At 45.8% G+C, this 20372-nt stretch overlaps 1 protein-coding gene and 1 long non-coding RNA gene across 7 annotated transcripts in view; both read right to left on the reverse strand.

Moving 5' to 3' along the window:
• Positions 1-258: 258 nt before the first annotated feature.
• Positions 259-20372, reverse strand: part of LOC142574209 (uncharacterized) — a 161514-nt gene continuing 141400 nt past the window's right edge. Inside the window, exon 3 of the long non-coding RNA XR_012826453.1 lies at positions 259-522. This is a non-coding gene — a long non-coding RNA (uncharacterized LOC142574209). The remainder of the gene's footprint in view (positions 523-20372) is intronic.
• The window catches only part of LOC142574207 (uncharacterized), a 118327-nt gene continuing 104570 nt past the window's right edge, over positions 6616-20372 (reverse strand). For 5 of the 6 annotated variants that reach the window (XM_075683356.1, XM_075683355.1, XM_075683357.1 and 2 more), the window contains 2 exons: positions 8256-8450; positions 6616-6749 (listed from right to left, as the gene is read on the reverse strand). In XM_075683356.1, the coding sequence (XP_075539471.1) occupies positions 6646-6749; positions 8256-8450 (299 nt within the window). In that variant the 3' untranslated portion in view covers positions 6616-6645. The remainder of the gene's footprint in view (positions 6750-8255; positions 8451-20372) is intronic. The other variant, XM_075683359.1, reaches the window with a different exon arrangement.

The raw sequence follows: 20372 nt of genomic DNA on the forward strand, positions 1-20372 counted from the left end.
AGCACCTCATGTTGCTGTTTCTGTATGAACGACCCTCGCGCGCTTTGAAGAGCTACCATGTGTATTGAAAAGGTACCCGTAGACACTACTTGAAGCTAGAATGAGGAGCGCGGGAACCCTTGTAGTCTGCATATTTCAACTTGGAAAGAATGCCGCTTCCGCCATCGAGCGTCCGTAGCCGCGCTCATAAGAGCCATAGAACGGCACTCTTTGACGTAATGCCAATAAAATTTTAGCAGAAACAGTATTCGATGAAACTGTTCATTTTGCAGTCCAGGAAACAGTGCAATTTTCTTGCAACGAGTTCATTTTATTTCCACCTGCTTAAGGCGGTAGTTGCAAAGTCATACATTTGACCACAGAATATTTATTTATTTATTTATTTATGAAGATTTATTCATAGCTGTGCAAGTCCTACATAATTGCGCATCTAGAATAGGCTGCATTTACACATTTGCCATTTTTACACGTTCCCCAGTAGCACCCATGACCTGTTCCAAGCATGTGTCTGCCAGGTGAAATCTGCAAAAAAATGAAAAAAATTATTCGCCCAAGGAGGATGCACACCAGATAATATTGGAAGTTTCAGAAATAGGGCACGCAAAGTTGGGAGACACTATAAGCCAGGAAACCAAAAGAAAGCAAGAAAGGAACAAGTGATTCGAACTTGACGTAAAGCGCATTAAACGAGAGGCAGCTAGGGAAATTATAGAGCTTCTCTACACTCACATGAGTTCATAAATTTGTTTTGCCTATTTAATCCAAGTAGCGGAACACGTTAATTTTACCAAGTAATCGATAGCAAGTAACATAATATAACCGCCCAAGCAGTCCGCACAGATGATTAACCAGCGAAGTTCAAGCATGCGGCCCCGTGTTTATCGCTGGGTCAATCCCGACCGTTCATTAAACGATGGCTTGGTAGGCTGCCGGCTCCCCGATACGCAGTTGGTGCTTGCGCTCGGCTGCACAAGCCTGTTCTTGTGCCCGGGCTGCAGCATCGGCACCGCGTAGACTATCTCGTTCTCGGTTCTGCTCATGGCATTGCTGATCAAAACCTGCTGTTCCTCAGGAGTACGCATGACACGTGACCTATCCATTTCGGAGCCGGAGAGGAGGTTCTGCGCGTGCGCTCGGCTGCGACGGAGAGTAGCGATGTCACTACTGGCGCAGCCAATCGCGCGCATCTCTTTCTTTCTTTCCTTTCGCGCATGGGCATGGGTTGCGCCAGAAGAGATTTCGAGGTACAGGCGAAAGACAGACGGACGGACGAACGAATCGGCAAGCCACATACAGGGACGCTGTAATATGGTTCTACGTGTGCCATTGAGCCCTCGATAAACATTCACACAAGCGATACATCTCCTCCTGATATGTAGCTTCTCGCTGTAAATCCAACATTATCTGGCCCACATTATAAGTACCTGGCGTGACCGCCTTGTATGCGTATTTGCTAGGTGTAATTGTAGGCGACAGTTCAGTTTTACAGCCTGAGCCCTCTTGTACCACCAAGAATCTGCCTTCTCTCGATGGTGGAATCTTCCTTCGTGTAATTGTCATACACTTCGGTATCACTAATACTGCTTCCCCTTTCCGGATAAACTGCAACCTCTCTCTCTCTCTTTTTCTTTTAATGTGAGTCTGAGTACAAGCGCTGCCGTGCATGGCTGTTATTGATTCTGATTTCGAGTGTATCCGAAACGGCCTCGTTTCCTTAATTGAGTGAATTATACAGGATGTGCCACTATCATGCACCAAGTCTTTAAAAAAGAGCAATTGCATTGCTCGAAGAAAATGTGGTGCATATTGTTTCCAGTACACTAGAGTAGGCGCCAGTAATATTTGGTGGAAAAGGCAAGGAGGTTAACAGGTGTGCTATCGTGCACGGAGGAAGGGTATGGGAAAATTAAATACGGATAGAATAACGCAGACAAAATGCAAAGGCACGATAGATAAATTGTGAAGCTTGGTAATGTCCACGAGGACTTGATTCTCTCAACAGGCCACTCGAACGCAAAAATTTTAACACTCCTTTGACTTTCTTGTGGTCTGACGACTGCATAGTTTGGCTTTTCAGGACTGTGTCCTTCGACAGCGACCGCTAGCGCGGGTGACTGCCTGTGTGCGCTGTATCGGGGACATTGTCAAAGAATGTGTTCGATAGTTTCCTTGTTGCCGCAGCGGTAACACCCAGCACTATTCGATCGTGACACGGGATCTGAATTTTTTGGAAGAGTCCTTAAATTAGGCTGAACAACATAGTGACCACCGCGAAGGGCCTGATATGAGTCAAACATTGTTTTGTAATAAAAACACGACAAAGGAACGATGAACAAGAAGGCGTACTAGACGCGTTGAGCCAGCGCCCAGGGTGTTCACGTCTCTAAAGGTGGCCATAAGTGCATACTGCTTCGTCTGGCGCATTAGTCGAAGACCATGCGAACGGGTCATGGGAGCGCTAACGTGACCATCATTCGAACTGTTACGCCTAGACAACATTAGGCCAGTGTACGAGGTCAAAGTCCGTTCGAGTTGTCCGCTACTTGCCGCTATCTGTGAAAGGAGTCACAACCATGAGGGATGCATACTGCTCAGCTAATCGTTGCAAGGAGCCAACGTTTGACCGTGAAAACGGCGTCGACCGGCGCTTGCCCTGCCGAGTCATTGCGTCATATACGAGATCGAAGGTGCAACATCATAGGCAGTGTGTGGCAGGATGGTGCCTCTGAACCTTGCACCAACTTACGTCATGGAGAAAGTACCGCACGATTTGCAGGGAGGAAGGGAACAGCGTTCGAAGGCACCAGACTGCGCCGTTTTCCTCTCCGAGGTCACGCGTCTACTTCGTGCTGCCCCACTAGATGGCGCAGCGTGTACAGAAAGAAACGCGAGAGGGGAGCCCTGTCGCCGCATGGCGCGTTTCTCAGTGTTCTGACGTACTGGCGTAGCGTGCATTTCGGAGTCTACGCACAGGCTTTGCGGCGACACCGATAGGTAGCGCCGATCACTATATTGAGCCTTCTCATTCTCGTTAATTCCACCATCACAAGAATCCATCACGCGTACTAGGCATAATCACCGCTTAAACACCGGTCGCAAGGAAGAATGCTAATCGCATTACCGTCACCAATCATCTCCAAAGGTTTAATGCGCCGATAATTTTTGGGAGGCCTCCTCCGCGTGCGGTGTTTTCTTCAGAATGATTTAGGTCATGTTCCGAGAACAATCTAGCTGCGGGATTGGCTGCTAAAATTTGATGTGCTCCTCTACTTCCTCCAGTACGAGTGTGCATGTGTCTATAAATATGTTATCCCCATTACCGCCATGTAAATAAAACCCTGTTAGATTCCTCAAACCTCTCGTTCTCGCAACTCATCATTGCACTATGCGCTTGTTTGCTGACATTCTCTTGTATTGATCTCCACTAATTTCAATAAGAAAGTCGCCTTTGAGCCATGTGCTGTGGAACCTCCTTTTGAAAACCACCAATACCGGTATTTCCTTACTGTTAAATGAACACTTCTTTCTGCCAAAACGGAAATGTTGGAAGAATTTGCGTTTTTCGCAAGTACAAAGAGCATTTTCTATTTCTTTTTTTTTTTTCAAGGAAACTTCGGACGATGGTGCGGGCGAGCTTAGTCTCCGTGTGAGGCCCGGTAGCGTAGTACAGCTCCCCGTTTGGACGCGTAGCGGAGGCGTATACAAGACAGCGAACCTCAGAGAACCGCCGAACTCCGAGACTGCAATACCGCAACCCTACCATACCTGCCTGTACGATCCACCGAGGTGACTGTGTGTCGCTGGCGTTCTTGCGTTAAGCACGATGTCGCACGTTAAATTGCCAACCGCAGCAGGAACCAAAATCTTGAAGTACGTCCGAGTTTTGAGGCTGCATTCACTACATTAAGTATATAGGCGCGGTTAAGGAAAGATTGGTCTCCCTGCATTACAGTCGCGTTACGGTAACTTCATTGCGTGGTAAGGCAAGATGTTGACAAAAAACGCTAGCACTGATTGTCAATACATTTCCTCGGCAATATAACCAGTCCGAATATCAAACTAGAATACATGCTTACTTACCAAGCACGGTTTTCCGTCACGTGCATTACTCCCATCTTTGTTCTTGCAGTCCGCAGAGTGGTAGCTGTACTGCAAATTATTCGAAAAGGATGGCAGTCGATGGCCAATTATTAATTTGGATCTGTTATATATAAATGCTACCGTCGAGTGTTTCAGGGTAAGTGTAAAAACAGCTCTCAGAGGTAATGAAAAAAAAAACATCGCTGGGTTTTGTTTCCATACTGGGATCAGTGAAGGAACGTTTTCCTGTGGCGGCACTTAAAAGATCTGAATGCGTTCTTTGAGTCGCTTGCAGCACGCACAGCAAGAGACAACCATTTGGACGAAGTCGGGAACCTACATGCGGCGGAAACTTCTTTTTGGCAGCATCATGCACGAAGCTCACTCGTCATGCACGAAGCGTTTCTCGCATCTGTAATATTTTTCCTAATTTATCAAACGGGAATTCATTCTATTTCCCTCTGCAACGATGCTACTTTTCTCGGCATATATCTTGACCCTAGCCTTGCATTTTTCTGTCCCGTCCAACATCTCAAGGAGAAGACTGCGTTCGGTAAGCGTGCATTAATCAAAGCTCGCGCTTTCTTTTCTCGTGAGGCTCTGCTAGCATTGTATTATGCTCTCATTACCAGTCACTATAACTATCGCATTGTTTCATAGGACAACATGTACGCTTCTTACTTACCATCAATTAAACGTATCCAAAACCAGTCAACACGCATTATCACTTCTAGTTCCATGCAATCCAATGCCTCTGTGTTACCTCGCGGGTACGATATCTGGCCTGTTAGCAATTTGTTACAGCTTAACATACCCGTCTTATTCCACAAATTGCTTCATAATAACCTTACGTTTCAGTTTATTGCAGTTGAACGTTTACAGAACAAAAATATAACCAGTTTGGCGGCTAACAACAATTTCTTGTTACCCGTGGTTCATACAAATTACGGCAAGAAAAATCTGCGTTCGCCGCAGTTTCTTTTTGTAATGAATTACCATCAACAATAAAACCCTGTGCTCCTCTTCAAATGTTTAAAATTACTTTAAGCATCATTTCTTGCGATAACTGCACTACGATCTGGCTTTGTATCTTTGACTTCTGTCTCACATGTCATTTCTTGAGTTTCATCCCTGCTTTCCCCCGACTTTCTTTCATAATGTGCTTTTTCGTGTTCGTTTGACTTGAAATGAAATGTATAATAGTGTATTTTGATTTATCGACATTATCTGACAATAGCGCGAATTTGCTGTCTAAAAATATCACCATCAATGATGTGGTCATTAACCGAGGGTCCTAACTACAGTTCTTGCACTTTGGGAGAATCGTCTGTATATTTGTGATGTTGTATGCACTTCTTTTTCGCAAGCAATAAATCTAAATCTGAATCTAAATGCTCGTCTATGTAAGTAGTAGCGATCAGCACCGCACGCCTTGGCATTAACGAGAAAGGCATTATTTTGGCTACGAGCAGTTATTTGCCAATTACCCAGGCTGCTAGACTGTGCACTTTTCGGACAACGGTTCATCGCGCTGCATGGTCTTCTTTGCCTCCATCGACCCTACACTTTGTCACGCTCCATTTTGTCGTTTTTTTTTCATGGCGACAACGTCTACATTGCAATCGCTTAACAAATGAAGCAGCTTCAGCGTACCGTCTATTAGTGGAAAATTGAGTGCTATTCAGGCTAGTGCATAAAAAGGCCGAGGATGACAACATTGCCCTTGGCAATGTGTGTGGCGCACACAGATTCTTACTGCGGTGCGTTCTGCGTATGTATTTCCGAAGCCGCAGCAGGGAATACGGCAGTGGATGAGGGCGACGTAGCGACCACCGTAAGGAAGAAATTGCTGTCGAGAGAAGTGATGGTGTCCGTCGTCATATTCCTCTGCATTTACAATAAATCGGTTCACTGTCGGGGAAACGCAGAAATATCGGGACTTATCAAATTTTAATATGAAATCTATATAATTAAACAAGGCAACGTTCCTAATACAGATACTAGTAGCCATTCATGATAGGATAGCAGGAACACGAATAAAAAATTATAGATGTGTAAATGTAAATCTCACTGCAACAATCACGGGTTTACTGCCGAGAGGGTTTGCGAATATTCGAAGCTTTAGAATAACAAACCAAACGACGCCCTATTCGATTCGGTCATCAAATTTAGTAGTCACAGAGTACGATTCGCACTCTTTAAGGAGCCCTATACATGCGAAGAAGCTACTTGTTTGCTTCTAATGCTCCATTTGTGGATTTAATAGGTAACTCTTCCTAACGTACTGTGTAAAGAAAAAAACGTTGCTAAGATTTAGAATACTGAGATGAGACTATCGTTTTACGTTAATTGTGACCACGACTGCTCCTAATTCGGAAGCTATTTGGAAAGCGTTCAGTACTTCATTCGATTCGATTCGCTTCTGGCGCTATTCAACTTGTATTCGATTCGGTCTCAAAAATCACTATTCGGTAACAGCCACATATGCCAGCCAGCCATGTGCCCGCGCAGTAGTCACCCAGGCCCTTGCCTAGGCTTTACTATCTCCTCTTCAGACAACGAAATTCAGGAACCATCACGTACCCAAGGCACCCGAATTGTGAGTCTTTCTTCCTTGTGTGTCGTTGGATTTTTGGCTACTGGTTTCTGCTTCTCTTCAGAGGACGGACCTGCAGAGAACATTTATGAGAAGAACCAAATATCCTCATTTAAGCAGAGACGTCTGGAATCACTTCTTCCGTAACAAGTCAGTAATGTGGAAAGCGAAACCTTTATTTGGAGAAGCCGATACGATTTTGCTATAATGGAACCGTTTTGGGGAGCTTCTTTCCTATCTATGGCGGATAACAAACATTCCTGTGAAGAAAAACCACCTCCATCTTGCGAATTGCCCCAGAAGTGATTTTTCATAGTATTGACCTGCGTTGGAAGGTGTCAATTTATCAGACGCTTAACGCGTTATTTTAATAATGGACCAGTAAAGTTGTTTCTCTCTCTCTCTATAACTGCAATCGCTTAGCCTTCTTGTTAGCTCAGATGGTACAACACCCTGTAGGGTGGAGGTCTCGAGTTCGATACCAATATCAGGACGACTCTTCTTTTATACCGATAGCAATTATATGGACACTCTAAGCGCATTTCGGCCGTTGGCATCGCCGTCACTGTGAGGCTCCCTATGCAGTCCAAGGGCGACAACACCGTCACCGCGCGCCCAATGCTGTATGTGCGAGTGAAGGCTTGCGACGGGAGCCCACGATAGCGGCGTGTGTGTTAGCTATAGCTGTGTGTTCTCGGCAACCACTTTTTTGTTGATGCGATAGAGAGCACGAATATCACGCCTCTGGCTGCTGCCATCGCGTTTCCTCACCCCAGCGTTTTGCCAGAGAGGTTGTGCGCTTATCGAGTTAGATCTGTTCATGTTTGTTTGTTCGCGCGTGGCGCCATGCTTTTTAATTTAATTTGTGTGCCTACGTTTGCATGTCTATACGGACGATAAAACCGCAATCCTTAATTCATATGGCTGTCCACTAATTTTCTGTTGCAATTGATGCTTTGCCTTTCGGGAGCAACTGCGACTTTTTTACAACTGCAAAGGTTTCGCTCTGGTAACGTTAATTTGGTATTCCACTAATAGATACATCTGTACTTAGACTCAAAGCAAGACCACAAGTATTAACAAAAATTTCTTCACCACGAAATGAAAGTCGTGCAGATTTCTTCAGCAAATTCGGTTACTCATGGCATTCTCATATCTAAAGAGGGAGTGTGTTTATTTGTATGGCCACTTACCAGCCGTAAATCTCACACTCTGTGAAGCGCGCGTTCTTACCCTGCTGTTCATTATAGTTTGGTCGTTTATAAAACCACTCAATTGACAATATTTTTACTACTGACACTATTTTGTATTCATGAACATTTTACTACCTACTGCAAATATGTTTCACGTATTTATTACATTATCTCCGCAAATATACCTAAAACTTTTCTGTTGCCTCGGTTTGCGATTTGGCGCAACGCGATACGCGAATGTCACGTTTAGTTCAGAGCACACGGAAAGAACGTCAGGCCTTTAAGAGCACCCCTTAACAATAATGCTTTGACTATTCTTACGCACACTTCTTTTTCCAACGATACGCCACTAATGCCTCTGAAGATTCGTTTGAAACCATGCTTACGGTGTGTGGTTAGTTCTTCTTGCTCTTCTGTCACTTCTGCCGTAGCCGTTGTCGCAGTCACTGATAATTCAGGATCTAAGGCTGCATGACACAGGTACTTGTTCTGCGAAACTTGTTTGACTGCAGGACACCATAGTTTTGCGCACGGAAATTCCTCATCTGCATGTAGTCCAGAACTTGCGTTGTAATAGGGGCCTAGCCGAGGGTAGGGAGAGAGGAAGGGAGTAGGCGTACACAAAGCACAAGTTCACCGTCACCTCCCTCATCCCGCTTCAATCAATCAATCAATCAATCAATCAATCAATCAATCAATCAATCAATCAATCAATCAATCAATCAAATCGTTTTTATTTTCTTTTTCACCTTGAAAAAGAGGAGACATGACTAAAAGCTCGGGTACAGCTTGACGAGGGTCCTGCCTCCTTATACATTTAACAGCAGAGCACTGCAGAATATTATAAAAATGCGATGCTTACAGAAAAAGGTAATGCTTGGGACTAAATGCGCTTTCAAGCAAAAAAAATGCGTATACATGTATATCTGAGTAATACTTGTTGGGGGGCTAGTTGGTACATGTTCCCAGAAGAGGGTTGCAGCGCCGAAAAACACAACACACACCCTCGTCTGGAAACATGCATATATATATATATATATGTTATGCACATATACACACACATGCCATGTACGCAAGCTTATGCACATAGATCTACTTACACGCACACATATATATATATATACATATATATATATATATATATATATATATATATATATATATATATATATATATATATATATATATATATATAGATCTATGTGCATAAGCCGGTTCTGCGCTAGCACGCATGCGTGACTACAATGCAAGCGAAACAAACATCATTCATAAGTCATATCATAAGAAGCCAACATGGGTATTTATGTGTCCTAGTAGAACCCTGGGAGTGTTAGCCAGCGCCACAACTCACAGACTTTGGCGGCGGACGTGAAACGTCCTATTTGCCGCAGGCGTCACGAGAACGTGATCTTCTTTGGTGAAGGGAACTCGTCAATAAACCCACGTATGCTAACTGAAGCCATCAATGTAGCCGGATTCGAGACCTTCGTTGTGTAATAAACTAAAAGAAAGGAGGTTAACCGAGGGGCCTGATTTTTATAAGTCATATTATTACGATGTGATCGAGCGATGCTCAAGAGACGAGCCGCCGCGAGAACGGGGATGAAGTTGGTCGGTGCGCTTGGCGCGAGCGCGTGTCGCCCTGGCTCCCTGGCTCCAATGTGAATAGCCTGTAAGTAGCCTCTTCTATCTGTGTCCTTCCACACGCAACATTCTGGTGGAGGTCAGAGATCCCGGTCCTCACTACAGAACTACGAAGTGGTCGGCACACCGAGATTGTCACCATGCCTCCCGGTGAAGCGCCCACCTCTGCAACGGCATCGGCTTGTCCCACTGCTCCAATCGTCACAGTCGTGCCACATCGTGACCCAGGTGCGTTCTCTGGCCAGGAGGGACAGGTTGTTGACGACCGGATCAAGCTCTACGAAACGCCAGTGCTAATACCAGGTGAGACCCAACGATTATGCTCGCCAATGTCATCTTTTATCTCGGTGGCACCCCACGAGTATGGCACCAAACGCATGACGACGAGATGACCAGTTGGGACAGTTTCAAAGAGAAGCGACGGGAACTGTCCGGCGACCCCATTGTGCTCAAGGTTGCCGCGAGAAAGGCGGTTGCGTCTGGTGTTGAGTCATCTACGGAGCCACACGTTTCCTACATCCTCGACGTCTTGGCTCTATGCCGCAAAGCTGACGATGCTATGTCCGAACCAGATAAAATGTCACATGTTCTAAAAGGCATCGCTGACGACGCTTTCAATTTGATTGTTTTCTGCAACGTCTCGACTATCGACGCCATCATCAAAGAATGCCGTCACCTTGAACAAGCTAAAAGCCGCCGTATCACACACCACATCAGGCGGCTAGCCAACGCTGCTGCTACGTCGACATGTGAGGGTCGACCTCGTCAGACCACCACCTGTGGTGACGTCACCCATATTGTTCGCCGCGAACTCGAGGCCGCCTGTTCGCCAGCTTTCTCCACGACGCTTCCTGTTCCACCAGCAACCACCATTGCGATGATTCAGCTCGTCGTTTGACAGGAATTTGAGAACATGGGACTCAACTCCGTGTGTCCGACGTCTCAACCCAGCGTTACCCAGTTCTCTAGCGGCCCTCCTCGTCCTCGGCAGTCCTTTTCCGCAACATTTCGTGGCAACCTGTACGACTGGCGTACCCCTGATGGCCGGCCGATCTGCTTCCACTGTTGTCGCATCGGCCACGTCGCTCGTCTTTGCCGCAACCGATGGCCACCACCTCCTCGGACATACGCCGCCGCTTATTCACGCGCCTTTGGACCTGCCATTCCCTATACCACCCGCTACGAATCCACTGCCGCTGATGCTCCTGCTCGGAACCTTCGCTACAGCCGCTCGCCCTAGACTCGACGCCATCAGTCTCGTTCGCCCCAACCCCGTCGCTTCTCTTCGCCGCCTATCGCCTCCAGGATCCAGCTGGAAAACTAGCCACTGCAGCTTATGGAGGTGAGGCTGCGTTGTCGACCCGGCCCTCACATCCTCTGCTCACGTTACCCACGAACCGAAACGTTCTTGAGGTTGACGTTGACGGCTATCCTGTCAAGGCACTCATCTATACAGGAGCACATCTTTCTATAATGAGTGCTGCCTTCCGACGACGACTGAACACTGAACAGCTCCTCACCCTAGCGTCGGCATGCGTCGTCCGCGTTGCGGATGGAGGTACTATGCCCTTCATCGGCATGTGTACGGCACGTGTCGGCATCGCCGGGCCCCACACTCCTGTCCTCTTCACCGTAATTGCTCATTGCCCCCACGACCTCACTCTCGGCGTCGATTTTCTCTCCGCACGTTCTGCTTTATTGACTGCTCTTCCAGTACCCTTCGCCTTGAGTTGCCGATGCTCGCAGAACCTTCTGACGCATCCCACTGCCGCTTACGTCCCACCGGCTTTCTTCGCCTGCAGCTAAAGTCAATAGCCTACATTTCCCACCAGTTCCTGGTGGCGAGTACTTTGCCACTCCTCTGCCCGACATTCCAATAAGGTATGACGTTACAGTGCCTCACAGTATACTTAATATTACTGGGAACCCCATTCGCATGCCTGTCTGTAACTTTGCATTTGCAAAGCGAATTCTACCGCAAGGTATTTGCCTTGCCACCATTGATTGTCTCAGCGACCAATACGTTGCAGCGTTATCGACCGATGGTTCTCGCGAGCTTAGCATGCCCCTCGTGCCAGCTTCGGGCGTTGATCCCAACATAAAGAAAATGGTTGCGACGGACCTGTCATCTGCGCAGGCTGAAGAGCTTTGCCAAGTATTATCGTCCTACCGAGATATTTTCGACTTCGCCGATCGCCATTTAGGCCAGACGCTCGCGGTCAGGCATCGGATTCTTACTGGCGATGCTACACCTATTCACCGACGACCGTATCCAGTTCCTGCGTCGGAATGCCGAGTAATTCAAGATGAAGTCAACAAAACGCTAGATAAAAATATCATTGAGCCTTCTTCAAGTCCCTGGGTGTCACCTGTGTCGGTTATCAAGACGGGCGGCACGTGGTGCTTCTGTGTAGACTACCGTCATCTGAACAACATTACTGAGAAGGACGGATACCCGCTCCCACGTATAGACGACGCGTTTGACTGCCTGCACGGTTCCAGCTATTTCTCGTCTATTGATCTTCGTTCGGGATACTGGCAGACCGCTGTTGGCGATATGGATAGAGAAAAAACCGCTTTCATCACACCTGATGGCCTATACAAATTTAAAGTAATGTCGTTTGGATTATGCAACGCCCCTGCCACCTTTGAGCATATGATGGACTCCCTGCTCCAATGTTTCGAATGGTCCATATGCCTATGCTACCTCGACGATGCCATCGTCTTCTCGCCAACGTTCGACACTCACCTTGAACGTCTCACAACTATACTTGATGTATTTCGAAAGCCGAAGCTGCAACTGAACTCGTCCAAATGTCGTTTTGGCCACCGACAAATTACTCTTCTGGGCCATCTCATTGACGCTTCCGGAGTACAGCCTGATCCCGTCAAAACTCGTGCTGTCAGAGAGTTTCCGGTTCCGAAGACAGCCGTAGACGTTCGAAGTTTTGTAGGGCTATGCTCGTACTTTCGTCGTTTTGTGCCAGATTTTGCGACACTTGCTAGACCCCTAACTAATCTTCTGAAGAAAGGCGTACAATTCTCGTGGGGCACTGGAGAAGCCGCCGCCTTCTCTCGTCTCGTCACTCTTCTAACCTCCCCACCCATTCTCGCCCACATCGACCCTGATGCCACTACAGAATTGCGTACAGATGCCAGCGGTCATGGCATAGGTGCCGTCTTAGCCCAGCGTCAGCGTAGCCAGGATCGCGTTATTGCTTATGCGAGCCGCCTCCTAGCACCATCGGAGCGGAAATATCCCATTACGGAACGAGAATGCCTTGCTGTTGTCTGGGCGGTTGTGACGTTCCACCCTTTCCTTTACGGTCGACCTTTTTGCGTAATCACTGGCCATCATGCTCTCTGCTGGCTCTCATCGCTAAAATATCCTACAGGCAGGTTTGGTCGATGGGCTTTGAGGATACAAGAATTTTCATATACCGTGGTGTACAAGTCTGGCCGCCTGCACAATGACGCTGACAGATTGTGGCGTTACCCTGTTCACGACTCTGACTCCTCCAATATTGCCAGTGCTTCTTGCGTATTCTCTGTATCACAGCTGCTTCATTTTGCGGATGAGCAACGCCATGAAGCCTACATCAGAGCACTCATCGACTGTTTTGAACACTCTCCGGCCGATGCTACTCTACGCCTCTTCGTCCTCCGCGACGGTACTCTGTACCGTCGTAACCTTCATCCGGACAGCTCTGAGTTCCTACTTGTAATACCTAAACACCTCCACTCCACCGTTCTAGAAGAGCTCCCCGACGCACCAACAGCAGGATACCTCGGCGTATTACGAACGTATGACCGTGTACGTCGCCGTTTTTCCTGGCCGCGCCTTGCCCGTTCCGTACGACGTTACGTCGCCACTTGCGAACTTTGCCAACGACGCAAAAAGCCTTGCGAGCTCCCCGCTGGTTACCTGCAGCCGCTCGACATTCCTGCTGAGCCCTTTCATCGTGTCAGCTTCGACCTTCTCGGCCCATTTCCGGAATCTACATCAGGAAACAAGTGGGTTGCAGTCGCGGCGGACTACGCGACCCACTACGCCGTAACCCGTGCTCTTCCGACCAGTTGCGCAAATGATGTTGAGGACTTCCTCCTACGTGATATCATTTGGATGCATGGTGCTGCGCGTCAATTGCTAACAGACTGTGGCCGTACGTTTTTGGCCGAATTCATCGACGACATCATCCGTGCCTGCTCAATATGGTATAAATTTAGCACCTCCTACCAACCCCAAAAGAACGGCCTCACTGAGAGCTTGAACATCACCCTTACAGACATGCTATCCAAATACGTTTCCGATTACCACCTTGACTGGGACCTGGCTCTACCTTACATCACCTTTGCATACAACTGTTGCCGTCTCGAAACGGCTGGCTTTTCCCTGTTTTACCTCTTGTAGGGCCGCGAACCAACGCTACCACTAGACACTGTGCTTCCGTCTGCCACCGCTTCAACTGATGCGATCGCCCATGCTCACCATGCTCGCCAACTCGCGCGCGCTCGTGTACAATTAGTCTCAAGACAATCAGAAGCAGCGCTACGATCTCCGTCACCGTAATGTCCATTTTGTGCCCGGCAGCATCGTGTTGCTTTGGTCACTTTCGCGTAAAGTTGGCCTTTGTGAAAAACTGCTTTCTCCTTACACAGGCCCATATCGCGTGCTCCGCAAAGTGACCAATGTCAGCTATGAAATTGTTCTAGCCACGCCCACTACATACTCCGCTGTGACCACCAGTGACATTGTCTACGTCGCCCGACTCAAGCCCTACAACTCTCCACGCGCCTTGGATATTTAACAACACTCGACGGTACTTTTGCCGTCGGAGGGTGGTATTACGATACCATCGAGCGATGCTCAAGAGACGAGCCCCCGCGAGAACGACGATGAAGTTGTTCGGTGCGCTTGGCGCGAGCGAGTGTCGGCCTGGCTGCCTGGCTCCAGTGTAAATAGCCTGTAAATAGCCTCTTCTGTTTGTGTCCTTCCACACGCAACAGTATCATAAGACACCAACAGCCGCAGTTGGGTTCGGTTCCCACCTGCGGCGATTTGTTTTTCCATCCACTTTAGTTTTCATTAAATTATTGTTTCTTTATTTTCATTTATTAAGCACAAGTAATTTCCCCTATGTTCTCTTTGGTGTCAGTGTTTGTTGGCTTTTTATGATATGACTTATAAAAATCGAGCCCCTCGGTTAACCCCCTTTCTATTATTACGCAACGAGGGTCTCGAATCCGGCTACATTGATGCCTTCAGGTAGCATATGTGGGTTTATTGACCAGTTGCCTTCACCCAAAAAAGATCACGTTCTCGCGACGCCTGCGGCAAAAGGACGTTTCCCGTCCGTCGCCAAGGTCTGTCAGTTGTGGCGCTCACTAACGCTCCCAGGGTTCTACTAGGACACATAAATGCCCAAGGAAGTGGATGGGAAAACAGCGCTGCGTTATCCCAATTGGTACAGCAGCGCCCGCGAAATACGAAGGTTATAGGTTCGGTTCCCACCTGAGGCAAGTTCTTTTTTCATCCACTTTCATTTCCATTAAATTATTGTTTCTTTTTTTTCATTTACTAAGCACAAGTATTTTCCCCTGTGTTGTCCTTGGTGTCAGTGTTTGTTAGCTTCTTATGATATCACTTATTTATGCCTAGTATCACGGATGCTATGGTTTACGTACCGATCTGCTAGAGGAAACAGGATAGATTCATTAGACCTCAAATGTGACTTGTAGCTCAAAATTAAACGATAGTTGTACTGTATGAACACAGGTCAAATGTCGAACTTTATCAACAAATTTTTCCTGGCAAATGATCAAGGAACATTGGAAATGCAGCGCACTGCTTTTTTCTGAAGCAAATGCAATTTCGTGGGGTATGACTGCTAGTGCTGCTCCAAACGAGGTTGTAGTATTGTAAAATTAAGAACACTACAGCATTGTAACGTTGTATCTTAATTTTAATAAGAAGGAAACATTTCAAGCGTACTATTGTTGCTACAACAGACGACACCTTTTTACTGATTTGTTCCACACGATTGTTCCAGCTTAGATCTTCAGAGAATGTTACAGCTAATGTCAAGGACCGTGTTAACAATGTTTAAATTATTTGTACCTATTTTAATTATTATTGAACTTCGTAAGTTTTTGCCTGTTTGCATGTACCCAACTTTTGTCTTGCTCGCATTTATATGTAATCAGCTTGCATCAGTCTCTTCTTTAAGATCTCTTAGCGCTTTGTTCCCTTGAAGCTTTAGTTCAGCCTCCGATGTAGCAGTAATAGCAGCAATAAACATTACTGTGTCATCTGCATAACAAATAAATTTGGCCTGTTCTGAGCTTTTTGGCATATGGTTTACATCGATTATCAACACGAGTGGCCCAAGGATGCTTCCTTGCGGCACTCCTATTCTTATGCCCTGAAGAATGGACTTTTCCTTTTCCATCTCTACATATTATGCTCGATACGATAAGTAGGATTTAAAGAAGTCCGAGGCTATGCCACGGATACCGAAAGCCTGGGGCTTAGCGAGTAAAATTTTATAATTAACTAGATCACATGCTTTCGAGAAATCTGCAAATGTTCCAATAATTAATTTTTTTTATTGTTGAACGCTTGCAAACTAGTTACTTTTTGAGTTAAAGGAGCTGTCTCTGTGGAAACGCCCTTCCTGAAACCATGTTGCTAATTGCCTAGGAAATTTTTTTTCAAGATATGATATTACTTTATTTTGAACTATATTTTTCAATGCCTTTTGAGAAGAGAGGTAAGATCGACATTGGACAATAATTGCGTAGTAAATTTTTCTTACCCTTTTTTAGACACCCGCTGTGCTCGAGCTATTTGTATGTCTTTCGGAAATTGGCCAGACGACAGAATCACGTTATAAATGTGAGTTGGACCAGGACAAATAATGTTAAGGACATGCTTTACAGGCCTTATTTAATGCCATCTGTGCCCTGCGATTTACTATGTTTGACTGAGTTTATAAAGAAGAAACTTAAGTGCAGTAAGTGGGAGTGAGAAAGAATGACTTCGAGCTAATGTTTCCAATAAATGAAGCATCATACCTACTATTGTACGACTTATTTCAACCATTAACTTGCTGAACGAAGAAATCGTTAAAAGCATTAGCTAGTGTTACGCCAGATAGTTGTTTACTTTGACAAAAAAGTTACCAGGAAGAATCAAGGATTTAATTGGACATAGCCGGAGGGTTTAAATTTCTCCATGTCACATCTGATCGCGGAATCGCAGGTTCTGAAAACAAGTTTTGAAGATATAAGTATTTAACTTCTCTCAGTGTACTTGGAAGTTGATTTCGATATGACCTACATTCTTCAAGGCTTTATGTGTACCAATATGGACGTACAGGGCAGTTTTATGCTTAAACATATTTAATAATTCATAAATAACCCAAGATTATCGAGCTTTCGAAGGTTTCTTAAACCTTTTGAGTGGAAAATGTTCGTGGTATATCTTTTAAAATGTAGTGATGAAAGCAGTGTACGCAATTTGACTGTTGTTTAAATTGAGAACGCTGTTCCATTGATGCACACTAATGGAGCTGCGAAAAATATCTAGAGAACGTGTTGTTATATCTTGAATATAATGAATTGGTGTGCTCTTTTTTATTAAACGGCAGGTACTGCTGGTTAACCTAAAGATACTTAAATTGTCGCCGATATCTGTATAAATAGCATCCGCTTTTACGTCATCAAAATAAGCGTTTCTAATAGAAAGGTCGGACAGAGTGTCAGTTTTGTGAGTAACTCATGTTGGCACTGCAATTACATTGCTCAACCTCTTTGCAAGTATGAGGTACTGAAGTTCTTTCCTGTAGTGCGGGTACCTAAGCATGTCCACGTTACAGTCACCTCCCAGGAAAAGGATAAAATTTCCTTCTACTACATGATTGAAAAGTTTGCCAGGGAAACTCAGAAACCGATTAAAATCACCGGAGCGTGGGCGGTAGATGGCGCCAGACAAATTGCTGAGGCTGCACAGTGTAAGTACTTCGACATCTGCGTTGATAACACAGAACTCGCCCACAGTTTCACATAGGATGCCTTCCATTACAACAATAGCCGTACCAGCTTCACATTTATCTTCACAGTTTCGATAACGGCACTGATAAACGGGAGGGCAAAACACCTGTGATGTGTTAGTGTACCATGTTTCTTTTAGCATTATTGCCGGGAAAGGAGCATTTATGCTTTCCAGGAGCACTTCCATTTCATCTTTTTTCTTTACCAAGGAATGAACGTTTTCGTAAAAATGACAACAATTATCTCTGTGCTTTCACCAAGACAATGACACCGTTTAATAACAAACCCACAACTGTAACGTGAAACAGAAGTAAAAAGAACAAGGACGAAGAGAAGTTTCCTTACATGATGTTAGATGAGTCATCCAGGCCATTTATCACAACAACAGTCGTCCCAGCTGATATTCGAACAAATATCTTGAGGTTTCTTGTCCATGCATACTACCATTGGCAACCTTTCCTTTTCCCATTCGCGGCACCGAATAGTCGCTCCATGGCAGGGCATAAATAGGCGTTTACAAAAACAGGAATGTTTGATAAAAAGCTTAAGTAATCAGTAGGAAAGAAAGCAAACACAATGCTCTTTGCTTTCTTGCCTTCTCTAAAGAAGCATCTCGTGGTAATCTTCGTGAAAAGTGAATGACAATGTCAGGGGCAGTAGTGTCGCCTGATGTTTTAACGCGATGACAGATTTCAATGTCAGAGTCATCAAAGGGCATGTCTAAGCTTGTCGTAATTTTTTGGCGGTTTCTCTAACATCTTCGTGGGGAGCATGGGACACGCCGCTTACTTTCCACATTATTGCATCTTGAGTGCAGTTCACTTTGTAAAAGGCTAGTCTCATTTTGCTTCAGCTACGCACGCAGAGCATCACACTCATCCTTCAATTCCTTGACATTTTCTTTCAAGGTGTGATGTTGCCTCTTAGTTCGACTTACGAACACCTTCATTGACTCGTAGCATTCTGTCATGAAGTTCAGGGTGGTCTTTATTTCACGGATATCGTTTCTTATATCTCCCTCAAGGCTTTCTCGAAAATCACGAATTTCCTGCATTATTGTTCGCTTGAAATCCTCAAACAACTTATTTATTTCTTTCGCCATGCTATGTATGTAGTACGAGATTTAAACCAGCAATATTACGCACGACGCAACAAGGAGAGACAATGGGGCAGTAATGTACAATTTAAGAAAGTTAAGCACTAAGAATAGCAGCAGCAGCTACGGCAGGAATAAGGTGTAAGATATTCAACAAACTTGGTAGAGGCATATTGACCTGTACAGCAACAGTGCAAATGTCAAATAGGTATACACACCGCCGCAAGCTGCAGCTGCCAAACGGTATGATCCTGGGTCTTCGATGAGCTTTTAAAGGGCACGCTAGAAACCACGCAGGCGCAGTACGATGCAGTCGGTGTATGTGCTCCCACGAAGGAAGCAGCAAGACGGTATGGTGGCCCCGAAGTGGTCTTCTACCAGGCTTGGTTATCCGCAAATCTGTACTGCAAGATCAAGTGTCAAATAGGTATACACAACGCCGAAAGCTGCTGCTGCTAAGTGGGGATTAGCCTGGGTCTTCGATGAGCTTATAAAGGGCACGCTAGAGACCACGCAGACGCAGTACGATGCATTCGGTCTACGTCTCCCACGAAGGAAGCAGCAAGAATGTATGGTAGCCCCGCAGTGGTCTTCCACCAGGCTTGGTTATCCGGAATCCTGTACAGCAACATTGGAAGTGGCAAATAGGTATACACGCCGCCGCAAGCTGCTGGTGCCAAATGGGGATGATCCTGGGTCTTCGATCAGCTCATAAAGGGTTTGGGTACGGGCTAGTTGGTATTCCATGGCATCAATCGTCACTTAATGCACATACGTAGACGTGGGACAAAAAGGACGATGAAGACAAGCGCTGACTTGCAACTGATTTTTATTTTGAGAAACAAATGTTTATATAGTGAGGCACTAAGACAAAAGCACCACCTACAAAGCATCAACCCGACATGAGTATGCATTCAGAATACATGACCTAAGATGAACGAGAGCGCATGTGCGACCTCAGAAAAAACAGTTTTTTGTCTATTAATGCAATTGATGGCTTACTAACTGAGTATCCATCGGCAATGGCTGCTGCTTCATTGATAAGTCTGGTATACTCATTAGAATGCCTAGCGAAGATAGAGGTTTCTTCAAAAATCGGGACATCATTGTGCGCAATAAACACCTAGAAACCCTTCACGCCCTTTGCGCACTTTGCTTTTGTCTTGGTGTCTCAGTATACATACGTTTCTTTCTCAAAATAAAAATAAGTTGTAAGTCAGCACTTGTCTTGGTCGTTCTTTTTGTCTCTCCTCTATGTATGCGCTGTAAGTGACGGTTGATACCTTATAAAGGGCACGCTGGAAACCATGCAGGCGCAGTACGATGCAGTCTGTGTACATGCTCCCACGAAGGAAGCAGCAAGACGGTATGGTAGCCCCGCAGTGGTCTTCCAGCATGCTTGGTTATCGGAAATCCTGTACAGCAACATTGCAAGTCTCAAATAGGCATACATGCCACCGCAAGCTGCTGCTGCCAAATGGCAGCAGATCAAGTGGGTGGCCCGACACTCCACGGAAGAACTGTCACTGTCTGCATATATGCATTATAAATGTGCACTTTGTTACCTAACAGTGTCCCAGAATATCCGGTGTCGGACGTCGTTTCCCCAAACATATTTTCAAACCAATCATACAGACGCTGGAAAAGAGGTTTCTTTGAGTTTTTTCGTAGCAGAGTTATGTTTTCTAGTACATTCAAATTACAGTCCAAG

This window comes from Dermacentor variabilis, chromosome 3 (assembly GCF_050947875.1).
Source record: "Dermacentor variabilis isolate Ectoservices chromosome 3, ASM5094787v1, whole genome shotgun sequence".
In the NCBI taxonomy this organism is placed as follows: Eukaryota; Metazoa; Arthropoda; class Arachnida; order Ixodida; family Ixodidae; genus Dermacentor; species Dermacentor variabilis.